This window comes from Hypomesus nipponensis, chromosome 28, assembly GCF_054491055.1.
Source record: "Hypomesus nipponensis isolate SF chromosome 28, ASM5449105v1, whole genome shotgun sequence".
Classification (NCBI taxonomy): Eukaryota; Metazoa; Chordata; class Actinopteri; order Osmeriformes; family Osmeridae; genus Hypomesus; species Hypomesus nipponensis.
In genome coordinates, this window is record NC_140388.1 from 8,493,538 (window position 1) to 8,516,971 (window position 23,434).

At 47.2% G+C, this 23,434-nt stretch overlaps 1 protein-coding gene across 1 annotated transcript in view; it reads left to right on the top strand.

Moving 5' to 3' along the window:
- The first annotated feature begins 454 nt into the window (after window positions 1-454).
- Window positions 455-23,434, top strand: part of zdhhc8b (zDHHC palmitoyltransferase 8b) — a 42,450-nt gene continuing 19,470 nt past the window's right edge. The window contains exon 1 of the mRNA XM_084694473.1: window positions 455-743. Coding sequence (XP_084550599.1) covers window positions 640-743 — 104 coding nt within the window. The 5' untranslated portion in view covers window positions 455-639. The remainder of the gene's footprint in view (window positions 744-23,434) is intronic.

Consider the following 23,434-nt stretch of genomic DNA (forward strand, 5'->3'; position numbering starts at 1 on the left):
AACTTTGATTTAACACAATTATAAGTGACGGGTGGATAGTTTTTGAGGTCTTCAAACCCTATGCTTCAAACTCTGTTTAATGATCAACCTTAATTAGGTTACCGTTGCCCATCATATTTTCCTCGAGACAATGTCTACAGTGTCAATTTTTTTCCACTCCATGCATTCATTGAAACACAATGTTGGAAAGCATAATTGTGTATTTTGTGAGTTATTTTTCGACTTGTAGGTTTAGAATAATTGATATTTACGGAGTTTAACCACATGATATCAACAACACGTCAACAACTATTGACACATTATATTTGATTAAATTCACATCTCTTTTCTAAATCTTAGGCCTAATGATATAGTTATTTATTTTGCAGTCTACTATGCTCGAGCATCCCTCTTGCGTTTTCTATCGAAGCTCCACCCTTCAAGCGTTTCTGTGACCTCACTGGTGGGCTGGATTGCAAGGGTGGATCTCCAGGCTTTCGGAGCGGTGTATTTCTGCCTGTCTATCTTTGTATCTGTGTGCTTTTAGCGGTTCCATAGACGAGTTGGTTAAAACCGTTACCCCATTTGTTGAAATTGCACACTGGAAATTGACATGCACCTCCATCGGAATAAATAATTGAGGAATGTGGAAATTACAGAATGCCCAACAGCGTTGGAAAGAGATTTAAACCCAGCAAATACATCCCAGTCTCTACTGCTGCCACACTTCTTGTGGGGTCCACCACCTTATTCTTCGTTTTCACGTAAGTTTGTGTTCCCTGCTTTCAATCGAATCAAAAGTTTCATGTATTTAAATCAAATCCCGTGCAGGAGCCTGTTCGGGATTAGACCATGTCGGGAGAATGTTGGTGAAGTTTTTAGACACCTGGTTTATAAACGGTCAAAGCTAAATTGGTCCTATTTATTTTGACTGATATAAGTATCACATTTTGATATATTTAGTTGGACGTAATTGCGATACGGGTGTTGTCATAACATAGCCAATGTTTAAGAACAGACGTTATACAAACATCCCTGTAAAAGCTAGCGGCAGTCGTCATAGCACCCAAGAAGCCATCTTCTTGCCTGGGAGAAATTGCCACAGGCTCTGAAAGTTGATACAAATAAGCCGGGAACGGTTACATTGTTGCATGCTGCATTACAGAGTCTTGTTTCCGCCGAAACATTTCCGAAGTGTCTTAATTGTTGCGGTCAACTGATTTTGACAACGCGCAGTGAATATTAAGGATAGGTACATATAGTACTGAATAGTGTGCAAACACGGTCCTCGCATCAGTAAGCTATGGCACCGCACCCCAGATTCAAGTTTTTTTTAGCTGGGAAGGGGGGGGGGGGCAGTTACATCAACATTGAACCTTTTTACTCTGAAATGTGTCATTAAATATTGAAGACTGTACATGACATTAAATACGTGAAGTATTTTGCACTTTGTCTAGCAGTACAGAGGCATGTAGGACCTACTGGATTGCCCAAGCTATTTGTATGGCCCCTTAAACAATTCAAGTACTCAGTGGGCCTGGGTAAGAAGCTTTGCATAAACAAATGGTGCACTTCATGAAGCATACAAATAAACACAAACACAAGGACATCTCTACTTCACAAGAGGCTGGACCTTCCAAATCTATGCACTTGATTTTTACTGTCCTAGTGAAGTTAATCTGGGGGTTAGTTTTAAACAAATGTTCAGGGCCGATCCATTCTCCAGATGGGGAAAGATTAGGGCTTGATCCATTTGCTCACTGATTCCCCAGTAAACTAGAATGGACCAGATTGGGGGTGGGTGAGGAGTTAACAACATAAATGCACTGGAGACTGGGTCCATGTATTAGAACTCATAGTGCTGCCACACATGAGTTTTCCCAGAGTCAGCCTGTTGACAAATCTCCCTGCAAGCTATTGTTGGATGACAGTGAATCACTGGCAAAGTTGTTGCCAGAGCTCCTCGTATATTGTGTCAGATGGATCGCGAGGGCGGAGAGTGAGACATGGAGCCAGAGCTTGTATTCTTGCGAGCACACAAGCAAAACATATGGCCCTCATTCTTCAGTGTGACTCGCATCGTTAGTGCCTCACACGGTTACAATTAGAACACATTTGGACCGTTTTATTTATCCCTGTGGTAGGATCTGGTCTTGGCAATAACCATGACAGAACAAGATGGTCACATACTGTCCTGAAGATCTCACAGTGACACGTGATTAGTATCCCATGACTCAGCAATATCAAATCTAAAACTCATGGTGTTCTTGTTTTCACAACAATATAGCTATAATAGACATGTAAGGAATACAGAGGCCTAGAAAGGATTGCTACTTTTCTGTCTGAAACATTACACCTGCAATACAGAAATGATATCAGCTTTCCTGCTAGCGTTTGTTGCTATAATGTTTGGTATTCAAGACAGGGTGAGATAGATTTCTGGAAACTCTCCATTGATCACGTCGACTGGAACCATACTTAGCTGTTGTTATGGCAATAAATTATAGAGGAGTCTGCTGGTTGCACTTTGAGTCAGAAAATCTTTCTGAGACTGAGGTGAACGAGAGCCCGGCCTGAGAACTGGGACTGATAGACATCTAATCTTGAACTTCCACATCTGTTTCCTACTTTACAAAATGCATGTATTGAGGTGGACTTTTATTCATGTCTGTGTCCTGGATCATTCATTCTTTGTCATTATCACTCGATGCCTATTCACCTCCTACTCCATTCGTCCATGTGTGTGTGTGTGTGTGTAATTTGTGCATCAGGAAGTCAAAGGCTAGGGGTTCCTGATAATCTCAGATTTGCTCACCCCAGTGGGATTAGAGCTTTGCTAAATGCATGACGTGTCCTCCAGACGGTGGTGTTTTAAAACATTGTCCTAATCTCAGCAACATTTGTTTGACGTTCAGGAGTGTTTCTGAACGTTCATTTCCTTTGATCTTAATCCGCGCCCGTGCCAGTATATCTGCTGTTGTCTCTATGTTTGGAGATTTGATTGACACGCCAGCTGTGTTTGCCAGTGCCTCACATCTCGGTGATGGGGTCCATTATAAAGCTTTCAGTCCTCTGTGAACTACTACATGTTTGAGGGTGGAGCTTTGTGTATTTAATTCCGGTTGAATGATTAGTTAATCTACATTATCTCAGTAGATACACTATTATCAGAATAGTGTATTTAAACATTGCTTACAGGATAAAATGATGAAATGGCATGAGGTTTTATGGGCTGTGTGGTGTACACACCATCTGTAGTATTTCACACTAATCCTAGTTTCAGTTTTACTCTATTTCATTCACAATTTTTAACCAGCACTCAGAAATGAGCAATCTTCTCACCATGGGAGTGGATTTGCTCGTCCATATGTCAAAACGTGCTCCTTGTCAGTTTCTGATCATTCCCTACTCCTGTCATGCACTGCCACACTGAGTTAGTGTCAAGGATGATGATAACAGGATTTGTCTATCACTACCACCACTGGGTATTTCGTATGAGGGGGATAGAATGGACTTCAGCCTTCATGTCACCCACAGGATAAACATAGATAATCTTGGATGGAAACAGCATGGCTGGAGGTGTCTTGGGCTGTACATAAAAAAATGTTGCACAACTGGTTTGTGAGATAAATACCCTTTTCCAACCACGGACAGGCTTAAGATGGTCTGGGAATGCTTCAGTTAGCTTTGTCAGATTAGATAGCAATATAACTTCCTCCATTTCTTGGCTTTTATGAGTGCCTTAGGCAGAAGTCCCGGTGGTTGATAAATCCAGTATGCTACAAGGCTGTGCCATTGTCTGTTCCGTAAGAGAATGTAAGGGGAAAGTATTTGCTAGATGCAAAACAAATATGTATCCTCTTTTTATGTCCACTCTCCTGGAATAAAAGACAATGATATTAGTTTTGCCCACAGTGCACGATTTTACCTTTCATCTTAGATTGTGCTTTGTGTCACTGAAAATGAAACAGAAAAAAAATACATGATTTAAAAAGACTTTATCTCAAACAATAGAGACATGACTCATGCTTCCTCCGATGGGGCTTTGTAAATCTAAATCTGGATTTCATTGCCGCAAGCTAAAAATATAGAGGCAATGTGACAATAATGAGATCAAATACATATTTCAGACGAGGCTTTTCAAGTAATAAAATAATTCATTAGGAAAAGTTGAAATTGACTGATAACGAGCACTTAACTAATTCCATCATCACCTCTGGAACACATGCACATACAGTATATCCCATTAGAGAGTTATAATACAGAATAGAAGGGTGGAGCCATAAATCAGTCCAGTCTCCTCCAACACCGTGGCACATCCAGCTGGTGAAAATCCTCAGAGCGATGAGGGCGGGACCACTTCTCTTCCCGTGGCCTCCCTGCCCCCAAATCCGGGGCCATCCTGAAGCAGGCCCCCAACAGTCTCCACCCAGAGTTTTCTTAGAAACACTTGCCTGTCTGCCTTCTCTGCCTGCTCTGCTAGCCTGTCTGACTGCTCTGCTAGCCTGTCTGACTGCTCTGCTAGCCTGTCTGCCTTCTCTGCCTGCTCTGCTAGCCTGTCCGACTGCTCTGCCAGCCTGTCTGCCTGCTCTGCCTGTTCTGCTACTGTAGCCTGTCTGCCTGCTCTGCTAGCCTGCCTGCTCTGCTAGCCTGCCTGCCTGTCTGCTAGCCTGTCTGCCTGCTCTGCTTGCCTGTCTGCCTGTCTGCTAGCCTGTCTGCCTGCTCTGCTTGCCTGTCTGCCTGCTCTGCTTGCCTGTCTGCCTGCTCTGCTAGCCTGTCTGCCTTCTCTGCGCGCTCTGCTAGCCTGTCTGCCTGCTCTGCTAGCCTGTCTGCCTGCTCTGCCTGCCTGCCTGCCTGCCTGTGTTCTTGCTTTGCCTGCCTTCCTTCTCTGCTCAGCATGTGTATTGATGAGTGAATGAGGCCAACAGATAAAGGCCAGGTCCTCTAATCGTATTCCCTCCCAGCTCTCCTGTCGTTGCTTGACAACTAGGTTAAGATAATGCTGAGTGATTGGCTTCCCTTGGCTATGCCATGGATCCAGAACAGAGTCTTGGCCAAGCCACATACCTGTGCTAACTCCCAGACCCTCGACAAAGCCAATGCGAAACCTCCCATTGATCTGAGTATGATGTAAACTTGTAGCCAACAGTGTCCACCTCTCAAATGGCTCTGCTTGAAAATGTCGTTGTAAGTGGTTGTAATGAGGATTATGTTTCCGTGGCATTGTATCTGGGACCAACCAAACGCTTTGAATAAGACTGGGATCGATATTCACTTGTTGGCATTTACCATAGGGGTTTGCTGAATTATGTATTTAACTTTCTAATGAACTGATGCCTCCCAAGGTTTAGCTTCCCTTTCTGTCCTGTTACTCCAATATACAGGCAACAGTGGACATTTTCTCATGCACCTTCTGCCTTACGCCTTCATTCGAACGAATATGCGCCAAACAGCAGGAGAAATGTGTTATCTTTCTCAGTCAAGGAGGGAAGGCTTTTTCAAACGTCTAACTCATGGCTGCCTCCCTTGTGCACTTCCATGGCTTTCTATTTTGCCCTGCAACTTTTCTTGGCTCCTTCCAAGCCCAAAATAAACCAGGCCTTGTGATGCCAGGTCTAAATGGAGCCATGTGTAGTCAAGCCGGTCGGAGTATGTGGTGGGTGAAAAGTGCGGGAAAGGGGAGTGAGATCCTTTTTATGGTGCAGGGAGAGTGTGTTTCTGCTGGACTCTGCACCCTACCCCCAACCTTGGTCTGCCTGTACGAGAGACTCAAGCCCCTCCTGGGAAACATGTGGCATTGATTTGGACCTCCCGCCTCTCCTTCCCTGGGAGTCTCCACCCTGCTCCCCCGCTCGTTGTTTTGGAAGAGGGAGGGGGGGGTGGGGGGGGGGGGGGTGGGGGGGGGGTGGGGGGGGGGGGGGGGGGGGGGGTGGGGGGGGGGTCCATGACGAGGTAGAAACAGAGCGCTCCTTCTGTCACTCCAGGCTAGGAGGGGCCGGTCTGTGGAGCTGGATCTTTCAGTTTAATCAAGAGAACCTCACACAGTCGCGTGTGCGTGTGCGTGTGTGTGTGTGTGTGTGTGTGTGCTGTTCATCGACAAAGAGGAGGAAAGAGAGAAAGATGAGGGTGATTGACTGCATGATTGTAAGGGCGTGCCGTATCATAGCTTTGGTCTTTTTTTCATGTATTTTTAAGTGGGATGTTAAAAGTCCCTCGAGATGTGCACATCAAACGGCAGCAGCACTCACTCATCTGCCAAGAGCAGACCGATGGAAATGCAAGTGGTCACTGGCTTTGAAGCCAGGGTTCCAAGGCCTGGGCCTTTTCCCGCCCAACTGTCTTTCACTCTGTCCTGTGTGCTTTGCAGCGATACAACAAGTACTTTTTTAACTTGCTAAAGCTGTCATCTAGTTTTTAACCAAACCTCAGGACACTCAATAAATTATAAAACACAGCATCAGTTATTCATTGAAATTCATGTTCGGGGACAGTGTTCTCTGAGATGAACATTCTCCATCCTGTCTGCAGACATCAGAAACTGCTGTAGAAAAAACAACTGGATGTAAAATATGTACTATCTATTGTCTATGAAATCCCGTTCAAACATGGGATGATTTGTTTGTTTGTAGACGGTTCAGGGGTGGGTTTCCCCTGCCATGGTGATATGCTGTACCAAAGACATAGGTCTACTGATAGGAAAGTCACAGGACCGATATCATCTACTTACACTTCCATGGATGACCCATTCTCCCAGTTCCCATACCATCACAAGGTCTTCAGTACATGTTTCTTTCTTTCAGACTTCGGTTTAGCTCTGGTAGCCATGTCATGTGATAAGCAGAACTTAGCGTCTATGTGTGACTCATCAGCGTGTCACCCTCTGAGGTAGACAGAGCGAAGCGCAGCCTGCTGAAAAACACAGTCAAATGTGACTCTGGCTCGCTGCTCCTCTTCCATGAAACAGCGGGCTGCAGTCGCCCGGGGTCCTCTCCTCTCTGTGCCTGGGTTTAGTGTAAGTGTATGCAAACTATCTGATTTACCTGCAGGCACCTGTTGAATGGATTGCCCGCGGGGAACTCTCACTCTGAGTGTGATTTGATCTAAGCTCCGCTGTCATTCACATACTATTCCTTCTCCGCTCACCATAAGCTCTGATTGAGGTAGCTTTAGGCAGCATAACTTGGTGTATTACAACTCTAGTAAATACATAATGGTATTGATATACCTCCAGTTTCTGGTTGGATTTGAAATAAAACCGAATTTGCCTTTGTAGGAACTGGGGGAGAACGTAGTGGGGTCACACCATTGACAGAGATAATCACTCAACAACCGTTTTTAACTGGAGTTCCAAGTTAAAATATACAGCCACAGCTTTCCTCCTGGTTATTGGTTTTCATTGGCTTGGTGTTGTATGAGACATGTCCACAGACCTGAATTAACTGTCCAGAACACAACTTGAAGACCGGTGTCTTGCATCAGGCACTGTGTTCAAGAACAAACAAAGAACTTGAATTTGACTCGCCAAAAGTTACATCAATATATAAACAATACAATCCTCCATCTATGTTGTGTGATGCGCTCCAATATTTCCCAAATTGTACAATGGTCTGTCTAATTGGACGGTGGGGTTTCTCTGTGGGAGGGTGTTTCTCTCCTCAGTTATCTGGTGTGGACTGTGAAAGACAGAGACAGAGACAGAGAGAGAGAGTCGGAGACAGAAAAAAAAACAGAGACTGAGAGAAAACAGAGACCGAGCGAGACGGAGACAAAGAGAGAAATGGAGAAAGGGGCTCGACGCGACCTTATCTAATCTGGAGAGAGGATGTTTTCTGTTTTGTCTCAGCGTTTCTCTGGATGACACGCACAGAAACCTCATTCTTGCCGCCAGTGGCAAAGACTCTCTCTGCGCCATTTCTGTCTCGACAACAGGGTTGGTGTCAATGCAGTAAGGTGGTGTCATCAGGGTTTTCATGTGTCTCAGAGACACGTGCTGTTTCTCAATGGGGGAGACTGTCCACACACTGACAATAGCACTTAACCATTTAGCAAGCACGTTCGTCCAAAGCGATACACGGGACAGGATTCAAACCTACGACCCGGTGAGCCGTACCCAGTTGCATAGCAACAGACGTTGGCGTCTTTGGGCCAATCGGCGCAAAAAGGACTCGCTGTTGTCGTCGACGGATAACCAATCAATGCATCAAACCTGTCGTGTTTGAGCGCTGTTCAGTGTCTGTGCATGCATCATTTTGTACCCCCCCTCCCATGCATTCTCAACAGTGGGGTAATTGCTCAAGTCCCGATGAAACGCCATGTCCATTAGTGTGACGGCCAAAGCTAGCTGATCCCACACAGTGGTTTGAACAGCACTCCCCTCTGTCAAAACCAGTACGCTTAACCCTCACATACTACTGTCTGGAACCCCATCGTCCCAGTCTGACATATCCCAGAGTGTGGTGGTGAATAATCCCTGTGAGGTCAGACAGAGGAGGGGTATGGAGGTTGGGTGTGCCCACCATAAATCCTGGGTATATTGGCCGGAGGTGGGGGTGGGGGTTGGGGTGGGGTTGGGACTGGGGCTGGCGCTGAGATTTGGGGGGTGATTTGTTAAGGTTAGGGTAATGGTGCCTGGCAGCTTGGGGTTTAATCTCACGTGATTCCAGGGTCTGTCTGGGCAGGACTGAGGTCATCTGGGAGAGGAGCAAGCCCCAGGTTTGGGAAGACTCTCTATTGCACGGTATAAGCTCTGCAGCTTATAAACACGCCACAAAACAAGATCCCCTTTTCTCTGTATAGCAGCCGCTGACGTAAGCTACACAAGGCCAGAGAGAGGCCAGAGAGAGGCCAGGGAGAGGCCAGGGAGAGGCCAGGGAGAGGCCAGGGAGAGGCCAGAGAGAGGCCAGGGAGAGGCCAGGGCATTGTGGGGAAGAAGGAAAGTAACAATGGCCTGATGCTTTGGGTGCTTTGAGAAAACGTTATGCTTAAAATGCACAGTTATGCTTACCATTGAGAGCTTAGTCAACTCTCTCTGCTCAATATTTGTTCACTAGCTCACTGCACTCTCTTTTCAAGTGAGCCATGAACAAATTAAAAAACTCACTTGTGTGTGGGGCTGGACTTGGATGACACTGAACAAATGCACTTGGGCTTCAATGTCACATGATAATAATGAGAATGATCTGGATCACATGCATACAGACAGGCATAAGTCTGACAGAACCACCTCTGGGTAATTACCCCAGTCCACCCCCTTTTCACTTCCAGTATACTGTATTAGTTTTTTGTGTGTGTTCTGTTCTGTTCTGTCAGTGTCAGCTTATTCCCCTCTGCCGGATGCACGCTCATGGAATAGAATTTGAATCTCCTCGAAACCTTTAATGTAGTCTGCACGAATCAAAGGAGTTCTATTTAGATTGAGAGGAACATGAGACTTGAATTAGTCTCAGTGTTTGCCCTGGTTCCTCCATGCCGAGATCAGATTGCCTGTGTGGCTGGATGATGGTCGCCCTTCCAACCAGGGAGACACTGGTAGAGATCGTGGATGTAATACACCCTATCCCCAACCTGCCTTACCAGCCTCGCATTATGTGTCGTGACAAGGCTATTCTTCTCCGAAAGGAGGATGGGCTCTGAAGTGGAGCCGTTCAAAGCCTCTCAGATGGGTTCCTCTGGGTTTATCCTCCGCTCTCCCACAATCCCTCTTCCTCTGCGCTTTGATTCAATTATTTTTGTGGTTCAGGCGCTCCTCTCAGAAAAGGCCTGTGTTTTCTCTCCCTGAGCATATTTCAGCGTTTTCACTAATACCCAGGGTAGCGCAAATTGAGAATGCACAGCTGAGAATGTGGGCTGAATGTGTTAAGACAGAGGTTTTTGCAGTTAGTCACAGATTAGTATTCAGGACAGGCGTGTCTATCTGTGCGAAGATTTCATGAAAACTTTCGGCCCCAGTCTTAAGTGAGTTACTGTTGTTTATATTGAAGACATCCCTAATTGTCCATGCTGGTGTTAAAGAACCCTAGCATCAGCTGGTTTACATAGTCCTTCTAGACCCATGTAGATGAATAAACAGACTAATATCTTAACTTGGCATACTTGATTGGCAGCTGTAATTGCGTGGTGAGAGAGACTGCGGGGGGGAGGTGAGTTAATGTACCGATGGAGATCTAATGACCAGTTGGTCACTCATTCATTCCTGGAAGCCCCTACTGCTTCCCTGGTTGATTTCATTTGAGGACCAAACGAGTACAGGAAATGTGAAGTAACGAGAAACTGCACCTGTTTTGGAGGAAAGGCCTCTGCCTCAAGGACCAACATCAACAACTTTGTCACGGAACGCGGCCGAGATGGGCTGCTGTTCCTGTTGTTGTGTCTGCCGGGCAGGTGAGCGTTGAAGTCGAGCTCCTGTTCCCGATAAGTATGGACAACTGGCCCGGGGGGGAGGGGGGAGGGGGGGATTAGAGACAAGGCCCCCAGGGGAGTGGTGGTGACAGCTGGGGAGAGGCTGTGCGGCGAGACCCCCCTTTGACCTGACTGTGCGCATTAGACATGCTGGGTACCGGCCGTCCTCGCAGCACCCTGGCTGGGTTAGATTGGCCGGGCCGGCTCTGCTGGGCTCCGTGCCAGCAGCTCTCGGAGCTCCGGGTCGCGCCCTCACATCGACCGCTGTGCCTGGCTGGGGGAGGCCCGGCTTGGCAGGCGTCTCAAAGGTGTTGTGTGAGGCGGAGAATATGATCGTGGCTCACAGAGAGCATGCTCAATCGCTGGGTTTAGTTGTCCGTCTAAGTCTTTTGAGCGGTAACGGATTAAACCATGTAATGAATGAACAGGGGTAGCATTTATTTTTTATTTTTTTAAGTACATTTATTTTTGCATTAATGAGCTTGAACTGTTTTTATTAGAATTATTTAAAGCAGTAATCACGTTAAGCATCGCTGTAGGAAAAGTGCAATCCTCTGTAACCTTTTCAACACAATTAAACAGGCTTGTGTCGTCATTAGCGTTTTGATGGCCTGGTAACTTTGCCTGAGTTGCGGAATGGAAACACGGCGTCAGTTAGCCCGCAGGTTAGCTCGAGCAGTGACACATCGGCCGTGTTGTGAGATTCCGCTTGCCTCAGAGGCAGCCCCGTATTAAAATGGATTGCTTAGCAGTCCAGTGCTTAGCTAGTAAGCTACCCGAGAGGAATATTTACTACAAGGGAGACTGCTTTTGCGTCAGGCACATTTTTCAAGCCCAGTCTATTCTGATGGCGGACGGGACGCCTAATGAACTACAGTCAGAATGAATGAGGATATTGATCCACCGACTGCCTCATAGATTAGAGCCTACTCAAGGCATCAGAGAAATAAGCCGTGATGCAGGGCTTATTATCGGAAACAGCAAGTTTTATGACCCAATCGTGAATAGGTTATGGGTGAACCTAAATCTTCATAGTCCTGTTAGTAGAGCCTAGGTCTCCAAAGATTTGGGATTGAAGAGCAGGGTGATGAGCCATGCTGTAGCCACTCTGAAAAGGGAAGTTCTCACTTGGGCACAAGGTGCAGATGAGCAGTGTTAAAATCGCTTGGGGCGCGTACACCTCACTAAAAAATGCATTGAAAACATGCCTGTCTCAGAGAGGAACAGGGAGCACTCATCCGCGACATTCCCCATGGCTCAGGGGATTTCGCGCCCGTGCCTCAGTCCTGTGTCTTTTTCACACCGAGCAGGAAGTACAAGGTGACCTCATCTTGTTGGGTTTTGGCTGCGCTCGGTTCCAACTCACCTGCAGCACTGCACGCACACACACACGCGTTCTTTTCTTCACAGAATATCTGCGGTGGAAAATAAGATCAGGTTGGGGTCCCGACGAGCACTGCTCGTCTTGCTATGAAACACCAGTCTAACTGTTATCTGTATGTGCTCACAATCCCGACTCTCGGGATGGTTGGACCATGGACTGGGAACGTTTGAGAGCTCAGGAGAGCAATGCCTTTCTGGACCTGGAGCATGTCTGTGTGGGGTGTCAGAGCTTACTGAACCAGCGACAAAGAGCTGCCATTCAAACAGCTTCCCAGCTCATTCACAATCTGCTCTTCACATTGCCGTCCTAAGTGGTGACTAAGTGAGGCCTATTTTTACCCTGGTCTGTAACTAGAGCATGGCAGTCTCATTGAAACAGGTAATGGAGCTTAAAGGCCGGCAGTTGTCTGTCATTCAGCCACGTGGACCAGTGACTCCATTCCATTTCTCCTCCTCAATGCCAAATTGAAAGGATATTTATTTCTCCACTCACATAAATTTGTGTTCAGAGAACTTTCTAGACTCCTCTAAATGCCTCAAGAGGAGCATATGGTCTGCAGATGAGGCTTAACACCATCTTACCCTCAGTTTAGCCTCCGGTAGCTCACTGGATCTCAGCGGTGGGGTTTGGAGAGACGGGCCAGTCCTTGAGTCGAGTCCTAGTGACTGTGCTGCCTCTTAGATGGATGACAGCCAAGCCCTTATCTCTAACCTCATCAGAGGACATTTTTATCATCGCTCTGTGTACAAACTGGAGAGCTTGACTGAAACAGGGCAGCTTTTCCGTTCCGGCATGGTCTCTCAGTGCCCGTACTTTGTGCAGACACAAGCAACTTCAAGCGACGGGTAAGAGATTTGAAAACGTGTTCAACACTTAGTTTCCTGGTCCTGTAGCTATGTCTTGGTGTGTTCTGTGCAGGTACAAGGGTGTTTGCTTGTTGTGTGTGTGTGTGTGTGTGGGGGGGGGGGGGGGAGGGGGTTATATTCATTAGTTTCTGATTTCAAAGCTTCTGTGTGGCGTATGTGGGTGTTGTGTCCCGTTTGCTTGCGTTTAGTATTCCATAGTGTTGTCGGTACATTCAGGGAGGCCACCTGGCGCTCGTCACCTAATAGCGCTCTGTTCCCGTGGGTTTGGCCAACATGGATATGAATGAGACAGATGGACCAGAGCCGAGCAGCAGGGGGACTCGTGATGACACCTGTGCGACTTGGATGTGTGCAGCCTGCTCTCATGCGCGCACACACACACACACACACACGCACACGCACACAGTGTGACTCAGCTTTTTCTGTGACAGACTGGGGCAGGATGAGGTCTCCCTCCCAGCCAGATGGAGACCGTCACTTTGATGAATGGCAAAAATAACTGATTGTGTTTGGGTGAGAGAGAGAGAGAAAAAAAACAACCTTTCTATACCAAGGAGCTGGGAGAGAGGGAACAGATTCGTGGTGCTGAAAGACAGGCCAGCGGGGCCCTCTTATCTCCCTCTCGTGTTTTTTGGAGAGGAAGTGAAGTGTCTTGGTCTCGCTCCGGGTCTGCCCGTGGCCGTGTCCTTCCTGCCCGGGCGTAATGAGCCGCGCTGGGTGCTGCAGCTGGCAGCAGCACGGCACCCCTGTGTTACTGTGGAGCCACCTGACTCATGAATGTGGAGGAGCTGAAAGACACCGGCTGATGGGAAGCTGGACCCTCTCAGCCCCCTCTCCGAGAGGCGGCCCGGTGCCAACACACACACATCCCTGCCCCGAGCCACATACCCCCCCCCCCCCCACCACCCTCTCCCCCACCTACAAACAAACGTATCCCTGTCTCTGGTCAAAAGACCCCCACCACATGCACACGCACACCCACACAAACCTATCTCTGCCCCTGGTCATACATATACGCCACCCCACCCAATATACACACACACACACACACTCTTGATCCCTGCCCCTGGTCATATACACCCCACCACACACCCACACATGTAACCCTGCCCCTGGTCAGATGCACACAAATGTGGAGCTCTGTCCTTGAATGTATTCAGTGGCTTTCTGGAAAAACAGCGGCAGCTGGACGAATTGGAGTCACGCCGACAAGGTGGTAATTCTGTGTAACAGAGAGTTGCTATGTCATTTCCTCCAGTTCCGTGAAATATGAATAGGAAAACCTGCATTCAATCAAAGCCTTTCAGTACCACCCTCAGCTTGAAACAAATCTGAATAAAAACGGTTATTCCGTTTACGGAGCCAAAACATTTTCACAGGTAAAGGAGAGGGGAAAAAGATGATGGTTTTAATCCAGGGTACTAGCAAGTAACGGGAGGGATAACGGACGCCAATTGCCATATGACAGTCTTTAGTGGTGTCATCCTAAGGCGAGGGGATGACAATATGTGCGTTGGTATCTAAAATAGGGATCAGTCCCTGGCCAGTGGGCCCGCTGCTCTGCCACCTGCCCGGGACAGAAATAGAAAATATGTTTTAGCCTCTGTTTTCTGGGTAATGCCACTATTAGCGTCCCTTCCTGTCCCTTCGCAGCCTGTTATGAAGGCTGCTGATGAAGGTGGCAACTCATTATTTTCTACTGGATAAAGTTGAGTGTCAAAAAAAATAAATATATATATATATATAGCATCGAAATTGATGAATCGTCCGATCAAGTCTATTTTGTGAGTGTTGGTGGATATCAAACGAGAGGTGTAACCAGGGCCGGCCCAAGCCTTTATGGGGCCTTAAGCAAAATTGATTTGGGGGCCCCTCCGTGTCACTCGTTGCCAATAAAATAAAATAATATACATACATTTTAAATACATTAAACTGTAATTTCATTTGCTCTTGGGGGTCCTCTGGTAGCCACGGGCCCTAAGCAGCCTCTTAGTACGCTTATGCCTGGGCCGGCCCTGGGTGTACCTTTCGCGTTTGTGTTGGAATATGTCGTTTCCACCATCTACCACCGCCAACTCGACAAGGTTTTTAACAAGCCAGTAAAAATGTACGTGCATACAGAAAATCTGCTCTCGTGACGTCGCCTGAGGTTATATGGTGCTGGGTTGTGAGTGTCAGCACTTACACAACTTGGACCTTCCTTTGGGGACGTGGAAGACGAGCAGCACATATCTGCTACTGTGGGAATGTTTGCCTGACGGCTTGTATCCATTCGGTTGCAATCAACCTGCAAAAACACAAAGGCGATTATTCACATGTCACTAGTCTCCAAAGGCTGGCATTTCTTGAATGGTGAATCTGGTCAAGGGTCGGTCAAGGGTCATTTTCCTAGAAACTCCAAGCTGCCCACTAAGGGTGAGAGAATCTGTGTCAGCATTCTGATGAGACACACTCATTTTTTTTTTGCGCTATAAATGGAAGTGAAGTCATGGCAAGGTGACTGTGAACCCCAGGCCTAGTTTTTCTCTGGATAATCCCTCCGGGGATGGTGCTCTGCAGGGCTCGATGCTAACAGCGAGTGAGCTCCGTCTCATTGAGAACAATGATTGCGCTTCCCTGCCTTTTCCCTTTTGTGATCTCTGGCCCCTGATTGGCTGCCCGGGCAGCTGGTTCACAAGGCCCGGACCCCTGTCTCTAAGTGAATCTGTGTGAGAGCCGACACAAAGAGAAAAAGCTCGGATGCTTATTGAAGACATTTTTCGAGCGCTTCGTTTTTGTCCTTGGAATAAAATGATTTTTTGTTTGGCTGAGTTTCTCTATGGGTTTGTAATGTCTTTTCGAGAAATTAACGACACAGGCAGTTCCCGTCTCATGTCAGTGTGTTTCCTGTATCTCTTGTCATAATTAACTAGTGTCATTTTAACACATTTCAATCTTAAGTCCCTAATTGTGGCCCTTGATGGGCCTGGCTTCTAGGATAGCCCCTGCAGTTTTTGAGTGGCCCTCACTGATGATTCAGGCATTTGGAAGCCAGCATCATATGCCAGCAGTTTAGCCGCACCAGTGTAGGGCTAGCTGACGTCACACGACGAGGACAGAAGTTGTCAGGGGCGATCCGTCATCGATGGCTCATGTTCACAAAATGGCATCCCTGAATGCCTGGATCAGCCACTCGGGTGATTCAAGCCGTAACTGCCACTATGCTCAGTTTGAGTGCACAAATATCCACCGTTAATTGATAATTAATAAGTACAGAGGGCATCGCTGTGCATTGGAAGTCAAATTGACAGGAGAAGTTTGTAGGAAACTGAAGATGACATTTAAATGGACTCCATAAATAGCCAAGTTGCTTGGCGACAGAACAGCCTTTGGATTCCACGCGAAACAGCTGACTATGTGGCAGAAGACTGCAGCTGGTATCACAAACGTTGTCCTTTTTTTTTTCTTTTTCTATTTCTACAATTACCCTCTACTTCTATCCCATCCACATTGTGCCAATGAACCTACAGCCTACCACTTGTTCTCAAAACTATCGAGTTGTTTGACTAATTATAGATATTTTGAGCTCACAGCAGTCTCGAGTGGAATTGCAATTCCAGCTGAGATGTTCTCGTACCATAAGAGTTGGAGAGCTTCACAGGGAGTTGGGTTGTGTATGAGTATTTTTATCAATATCATATCATTACCGTAATATGGTATCGGTTTCGATTTGTCCCCCTGTGATTTGTCCCTAGTCCTGTAAAGGGAGGAGGGCTGTCATGGTCCTGAGACCACAGGGTTGCAGAGAGAGAGAGAGGACAGATGGAAGAAACACACCACACACTAGCCAGGAGACCCGCATGGGGCCAGGATGAGATGCATGTTGCATGTTGGTAAATGCCTCTGTCGGGTCGACTGAAATAGAAGCAACTCTCTCCATCCTGCCAGAGCTGACCGGGGATCCTGCTGAATCAGTTAAGAGCTCCTTCCTCTTTTCTCCTTGCGTGAAACACGGGACAACCAGGACTCTAAATATTTCAGTTTTCACTTCACAACTCAGCTCCCTTCATCCTTACAATTAAAATATATATATATTTTTTGATCTCACTGGTGTTTTGAGGAGAACTGGAGCCCATGTCCTTGGAGTGATGGAACTGCTGTTTGTGGGCTGTGTGGCATCCAAGCTGAAGCCTAAATAGTACTGCCCAGCATGAGCTGTAATAAGAACAACAATAGTATCAACTTTTATTTACAAAGCACCTTTCTCACACCCAAGAATGCCTTACAGAGGAGTATAAAAGATAAATAAAATACCGGTGTATATATGCCTGAGCAACGTGAATATAATATCTAAATACCAGCCTTTCATGTTCCCAGTCCCATGGTAACAACCCTGTACTGCCGACGTGTTAACAGAGACTACCTCCTTCGTTCTACTTCCATCAACTCTCCGAGAGTAGCTTTTGTTTCCCGAAGGAGAGATGTCCTTGGGGAAGTTGTGACTCATGAGAAGTACAAACACAAGACTGGATCTTGTGTTTCCTGAGCGCTGACATGCTCAGAAGCAGGAGGAAGGCCTCGCTCACAGAAAGGCTACGCCGGATACATTTTTATGACCACGAAGAAGAAGAAGAGGCTCTCGATGAACTTCCTTCCTTTTTCCTCAAGGGGAGTTTCCTCAAAATGGCACATCCATTGTGATGAAGGAGAAGAGGGAGGGGGGGGGGGGGAGTGTTGTCGAGGGCAACATGATTTCATAGAAAGATGGAAACTCAGCTGGGAATCACATGCTGAGAACAACTGTGCCTAATATAAAGTTGTTTGTGTTCAATTTCCACCTCTCTTCTTGGCGGATACAATACATTTTTTTTCATTAAAAGCTTTCTCAAGGCAGCCAGTCTGAGGTCAAATATTTCCTTCATTGTGTGCGACATTTCGGATGACATTCTGTCTTTGTCCTGGATCTGAACAAGCGTTCAGTCATACGCAGGAAAGGGTTCGGAGGCAGGGAGAGGAGAGGGTGAAATATATTTCCCTCTCGGCTGCCAAGAACCCCGGGGGCTCCTTCTCCTGCTCGAACGACAGCGCTGCCATGCCGCTTATTCACCACCTGCAGCTGCTGTAGTCTCAAGCACTTTGCTAAGGCCATGAATTGATTCTCTCCACTGTAACACTGCTTTCATTATGAGAAACGGAGATGCCCGTGTGGGACTGACAAAAGTGGGATTGGGTGATAAATCCCTCCCCCTCTCTCTCTCTCTCTCTCTCTCTCTCTCTCTCTCTCTCTCTCTCTCTATCTCTCTCTCTCTCTCTCTCTCTCTCTCTCTCTCTCTCCTACCTGCTGGTGACTTGTCATAGTTTCCACTGTAGGCTGAAGCAGACGGGCCCAGCCTCAAAAGAGACCTATTCATTACTAACTCCACCCAGGGGGCAAGAGGGATCAGCAGGACCCAGCGACTCCAGCCACTGCCGGTTGATAGAAGATGTAGAAATGGCATGTTCAGGTGATCAAATCACACAGATGGAAGAGTGTTTTCGGACTGTTTAGGGAGACGTACTCTTTGGGTGTCTTGATGATGACTTGATGGTCTGGAAACGGAGGATATAATTGTAGCCAGAAAAGCCCAATGTGGGGTTTGAGAGAGTTTGAACTATATATCCCTTCATCTTGTGTGTTGACTGTAAATCCCACCCCCCCCCCATCGTTTGTCTGTCACGCACTGGTGACCACACTCCCCTAGGAGGTTCCAAGAGCACCTCCCCTTCTGTACATACTAGCGAGCCATACCAGCACAGAAACATCCGGGCCTAGCTGCAAATTGACGAATGTTTGTTAGGATACGATGATTGAGGGTTCACAGTTGAGGGTGATTTGCTCTTGTAGGAAAGGCTAAACAATGAATATCGCCCCCCCCCCCCCCCCTCCTCACCTCGTCAGACAGCATTAACCAGCTATACCGATGCACTGTCACAAAACCGCTGACTGCAACGTCACAGCGACATTAAAAACACAACAAATTGCTTAATTACACCTCCATGGGCTGGAAATGGGACCAAACGATTTAACTAGGACTCCAGTGTTTATTTATAGTTTGACATGGCCAGGTTGCAGAAACAGATGAAACAGATTCACATTTCACAAGCCCTAATCAACATTCCTCATTATCTCTCTCACACACACAAACACACACTCTTCCTGTCTCTGTCTCTCTCTCTCTCTTTCTCTCTCTGTGTGTGTGTGTGATACTGTTAATACTATAAGGGTCATACTGAGAAAAAGTATTCAATCTCTTGCTTATTGCTACACCAAACAAATGGCTGCATTACTTTGTGGCTGCTGCACTCCACTGAGGAGCTGTGTAGTTGTGGTGTAAGTAGGTCTTGATTTCTGCTGGGACAGAATCTCAGTCTTGTCTCTTCTGAAGTTTGTTCTGAGTAGTGCTGTGGAGCCAGAAGCACACAGCCTTTCACAAGATAAGTCATATTTCACACAGCCATTTTTTTTTCTCTCTCCATTAAACAGCCTTTTATAGAAACAGGAACATTATACACGGCTGGCTAGTCTGCTGGCAGGATTGAGATAAAAACCTCCATTGACTGATGGAGGAAAGGGAAAAATACCTCAGCCTCTCATGGGTACCTCCCTTCGCTGTAGCCTGCCTCAGGCTGCCAGCTCTAGAGGGGAGTGGAGGGGTTTGGCTGGCTGGCTGGTGTCTGAGGAAGCTGGTGGAGAACTTTCCCTGGGCTTCCTGTTGTGTCTGGTCGTGTTCGTGACAGGGGGGGCTCAAGTATTTGCGCTCCAGTGATTTGCCAGGAGATTCCATCGTGTGATGGAGTTGTTCAAGGAGTGAAATCCATGTAGAAATACCAATTTGAACCATGGAGGATTTATGTTGGCATGCTAGAAAAGTCATGGAGAGTCAAGAATGAACGTGGACAATAATGTGAGAAATAGATCTTACAACATGCTAAACTGCTGTCTGTGCTTCATGATACAGATCATGTTGGGAGTGTTAATTGTTGGAAAGGTTTTGACTGCCCATCCCAGAACCCCCCCCCCATAAAAAAAAAAAAAAAATCCTCATATGAACAGTCGGAGACAGATCTTGGTTTTCATTGTCTCACCGATGTACCAGGCTCCTGTTCCTCCTGGCTCTGCTGGTGTTTCTGTTCCTGCGTCTCTCTGGGGGGTTCAGCCCATGCCACGTTTGACCCACTGTGCATCAGCAGCACGACACTGAGCACAAAGTATTGAGTGTCTGACAGCTTAGCTCAAGTAGAGGTCCAACAAGGCTCGAGGGAAGACAAGTGGAGAATGATCTAGAATATGAAGTGCCATCGACAGGATCACCTCTGGCCCAGCTGGGACTCTGCACCCTCTGCTCTTGACTGTGGAACTCTCCAAGGCCACCCCAGTCTACTTATCTTTTTTTTAAAGCATTTATCATTCAGACGTATTTAAAGAGTTGTACACTCTTTATGTGATTTTATTTCCTTACTGGTATTTCCTTACTTATTGATTGCTTTTGATATGTTATCTTTCAGGTTGTTTTTACCTGTAGTGCCCTAAGATTGCCTCGACAGTTAAGGGTGCACTATAAATACAATGCATTATTTATTTATTTATTTTTAGAGAACTGAGAAAGTTCAAACCTCATCTACTCTGTCAATGTGCATTTCACTGCTGTCTTTATAAATTGAATTAGAAATTTGAAACATCATTCAGGCTGTTTGTTCCCTCCCCTCTCAACACTTTGAAAAAAATGACATCCAGAACCATTCCCTAACACTGTGGAGGAACATGGCAGTGTTGAAACTGAGACAAATTGGTTTGTGGCCTGGGGGAAAATTGTAATTAGCGGAACTAAAACCCTGTCTGGCTCGCACCCAGAAACCTCTGTTTGCCTTGCTAAGCCATTACCAAGACTACCCGTCACTGTAAGGGTAGCATCAATACTTCACTTGGGTTGTCAGGCCAAGGCTGTCTGTATATTGTGCTGTCACTCAGCGGCGGCCAGGTGGTGTACTGTGTTCTCAGTGGGGCTTTTCCCTCTCTCTCGGTGTTTCAAAAGGCCTCGAGGCAAAGTAAAGCAGAACGGCACCCACTGAAAACCTCCTCTCTTCCCCCCCGTCAGCCAAGTCACATCAGCACTCCGGGTGAACCTGCCCGAGACGTTTCCTCACACAAGAATGAGAGGAAATCTCTGCTGCTCCTTTTTTTTTTTTTTATGACCACCCCGCAAACCTCCCCTCTCTACTCAGCTCAGTCTTAACAATGGCCGCGTAATCGCTGGCGGTGCTGATCTCGCTGATAAAGATGTTCATTAGCGAATCGGAACAATATACTCTTCACTCCATCTCCAATGTACAGCTGCCGCAATCAGCAGGATTGATTAGTTTACCTGTACTGGGCGTCGCTTTGGCGAAATTAATTATTATCCAGCGTGGTCATGCTAATTGCATATTGTTGTCAACCCTAGCGTCACACTCGCATATTCATTGCCTCACAGCTAACCCATGTGACAGGAAAATATGGAAATACATTTCACAAACCTGACCCGCTTTATCTACTGCCAGGTGACACTTGATATTTATCACAGTGTTTCATCTCATGGTATTGATTGCCTTCAGAGCAAGGCATAGAGAAAACCAGCGTAAAATTGCCACGGGCTGAGAAGAAGTGGAATAGACTATCGTTTTCATCACTACAAAGGCCGATGGACTCTTTCGTGACTCGAACGGTTTTAATTAGGAAATCGCCTCTGATCCCGCTGTATCGATATATTCTGTGACATTGTGGCTTAAACGGCTCACAGCCACTCAGGCCTGTGGTCAGTTGGGTCTGACCTGAGACACTGTGAGCTGATTCAGGTGTACCCGCTAACGCCAGAGGCTGGTCCAAGCCTTGACGTTAAACACCGTTGTGCTTGAGCTGAAACAGGGGCTGAAAAAAGGCCTGCACGGTGGCTCCTTGAGCCTGCAGCTCCTTCCAGTGATTTTCCACGTTTGTTCTCCACCGGTCTTCTTTTTTGACCTTTCACCTCCCCGAGAGCATCGTTTCCGACGCATAGGACAGCCACTCGGCAGGTAGGGCGAGGATTCCAGGATTGGAGAGGATTTTGCGCCTTTAAATAGCATCCGTTCATCTGGGATTAGCAGGAAGCTGGGGTCTATTTGGGGTGGCTGGAGGTGCTCACTCAAACGCTCTGTGATCTACGAGCCACATGGCTGCGGAGCACTGGTGAGCTGGCGGTCCAGGTGGGGGGCAGAGGGGGCTAGTTGACCCTGGTGGGGTTGGACAGAACATTCTTCTCTGGCTGGCCTGACAGGATAACGACCCAGGTAGACGAGGCGTTAAGTACCGCAGCTCACAGGCTCACCATAGGTGACAATTGGGAGGTAATTCGCTTTCAAAACACAGGAGTGACCCTTCGGGGTCAGTGCCATCGGAAATAGACAGACACACACGCACGAGGACACACACACACACACTTCTAGATGCAGTGTTATGAATGTGTTAAACCCAAGGGATTTGGCACTCCAACAATAATCAAATCACCACACTGACTTCACTCATCTATAATTGGGTCAGCATATGTATTAATAGTCATATACTCACACAAGCGCGCGCGCGCACACACACACACACACACACCATCCATTCTTTGTGCTAAATCGCCTGAGTGGTCCACAAGATAAATAATTGTTTACTCTCATTAACCTCCCTTTAACTACCGCTGAGTGCGTCAACCAGAGTAAATAAATGAACTCCCTAAATCTCACATCATGTCTAAAATTGGATTACTCCTCCTGCGCCTTTTAAAGAGGATGGGCAAACACACGTGACAACAAGAATCGGTCTCCCGCCGGACACCCCGCCGTGCTTCTTCGGCAGTAACAACTCCACAGCACGCGCGCCCGTGAATCACTCAACAGCCTGTATGTTGTTACTGTAAAAGCCTGTCTGAATGGCCCCCTGGAGCCCCCAGATTACATTTGCTGGTAAGTGACATTAACGTTTACCCTGAGCGGCCAGGCTGCCCCTGATCTACCCGGCCGCTGCTGAGATCTGGAAAGCCGTGTTGCCCCCCCCCCCCTCCCTAAACCGCTCAGCCCTCACATATTGCCCCCACACAATTTCATTAGGAGTCGAAATTCTCCGGCTTGTCAACAGACTCATAAACTCCACCCCTGCGGGCCGGGCCATATGGTTCAACCCGGGTGTCGGGCAGGTTCTCCAGAGGCATCCAGAATAATCCCTTTAACGGGGGAACAAGGCAGCAGGCTCTTAAAGGCAGTCCAGTCACATATCTCTCACTTAGATAGCCCTCTCCACTGGAACTGTCTTCCTGCATGGCCGCAGTTAGCCCGAGCCTAAACATTTTAACCAGAGTGCCATCCATCTCTCTTGGATTTCAACAGAGCGCCCTGCCAGGTTTATAAATGAAGTGAAGCAGAAGATGGATGCTCTGTTAACTCTGCGTAGTTCCTGCGATGCTCTTTCACGGGGTGGCGGGTGGGAGGGGTGAGGAGCTATGAGAGATTAACGTCCCCCGGCCTATATTTACATCCCTCCAGCTCTGGCATGCCGGCCACCACAGTGAGACGGGCCAGATAAGTGAAGCTTTATGGCTGAGCAGCTTTCAATGGCCACCATTCACGTTCGGGCTTACATATTCGAAAGAACCGAAACGTTAAGTCAACAGTCATAGCCAAAGCATATTATCAGCCAAGTTTTGAAACGTTGATAGTCTAGTAGGAAGTGCGCTGATGCTCCGAAAGGGATCATTGCTGATGTTGGAATGCTGCTGTGTTGTCGATTGTGTGC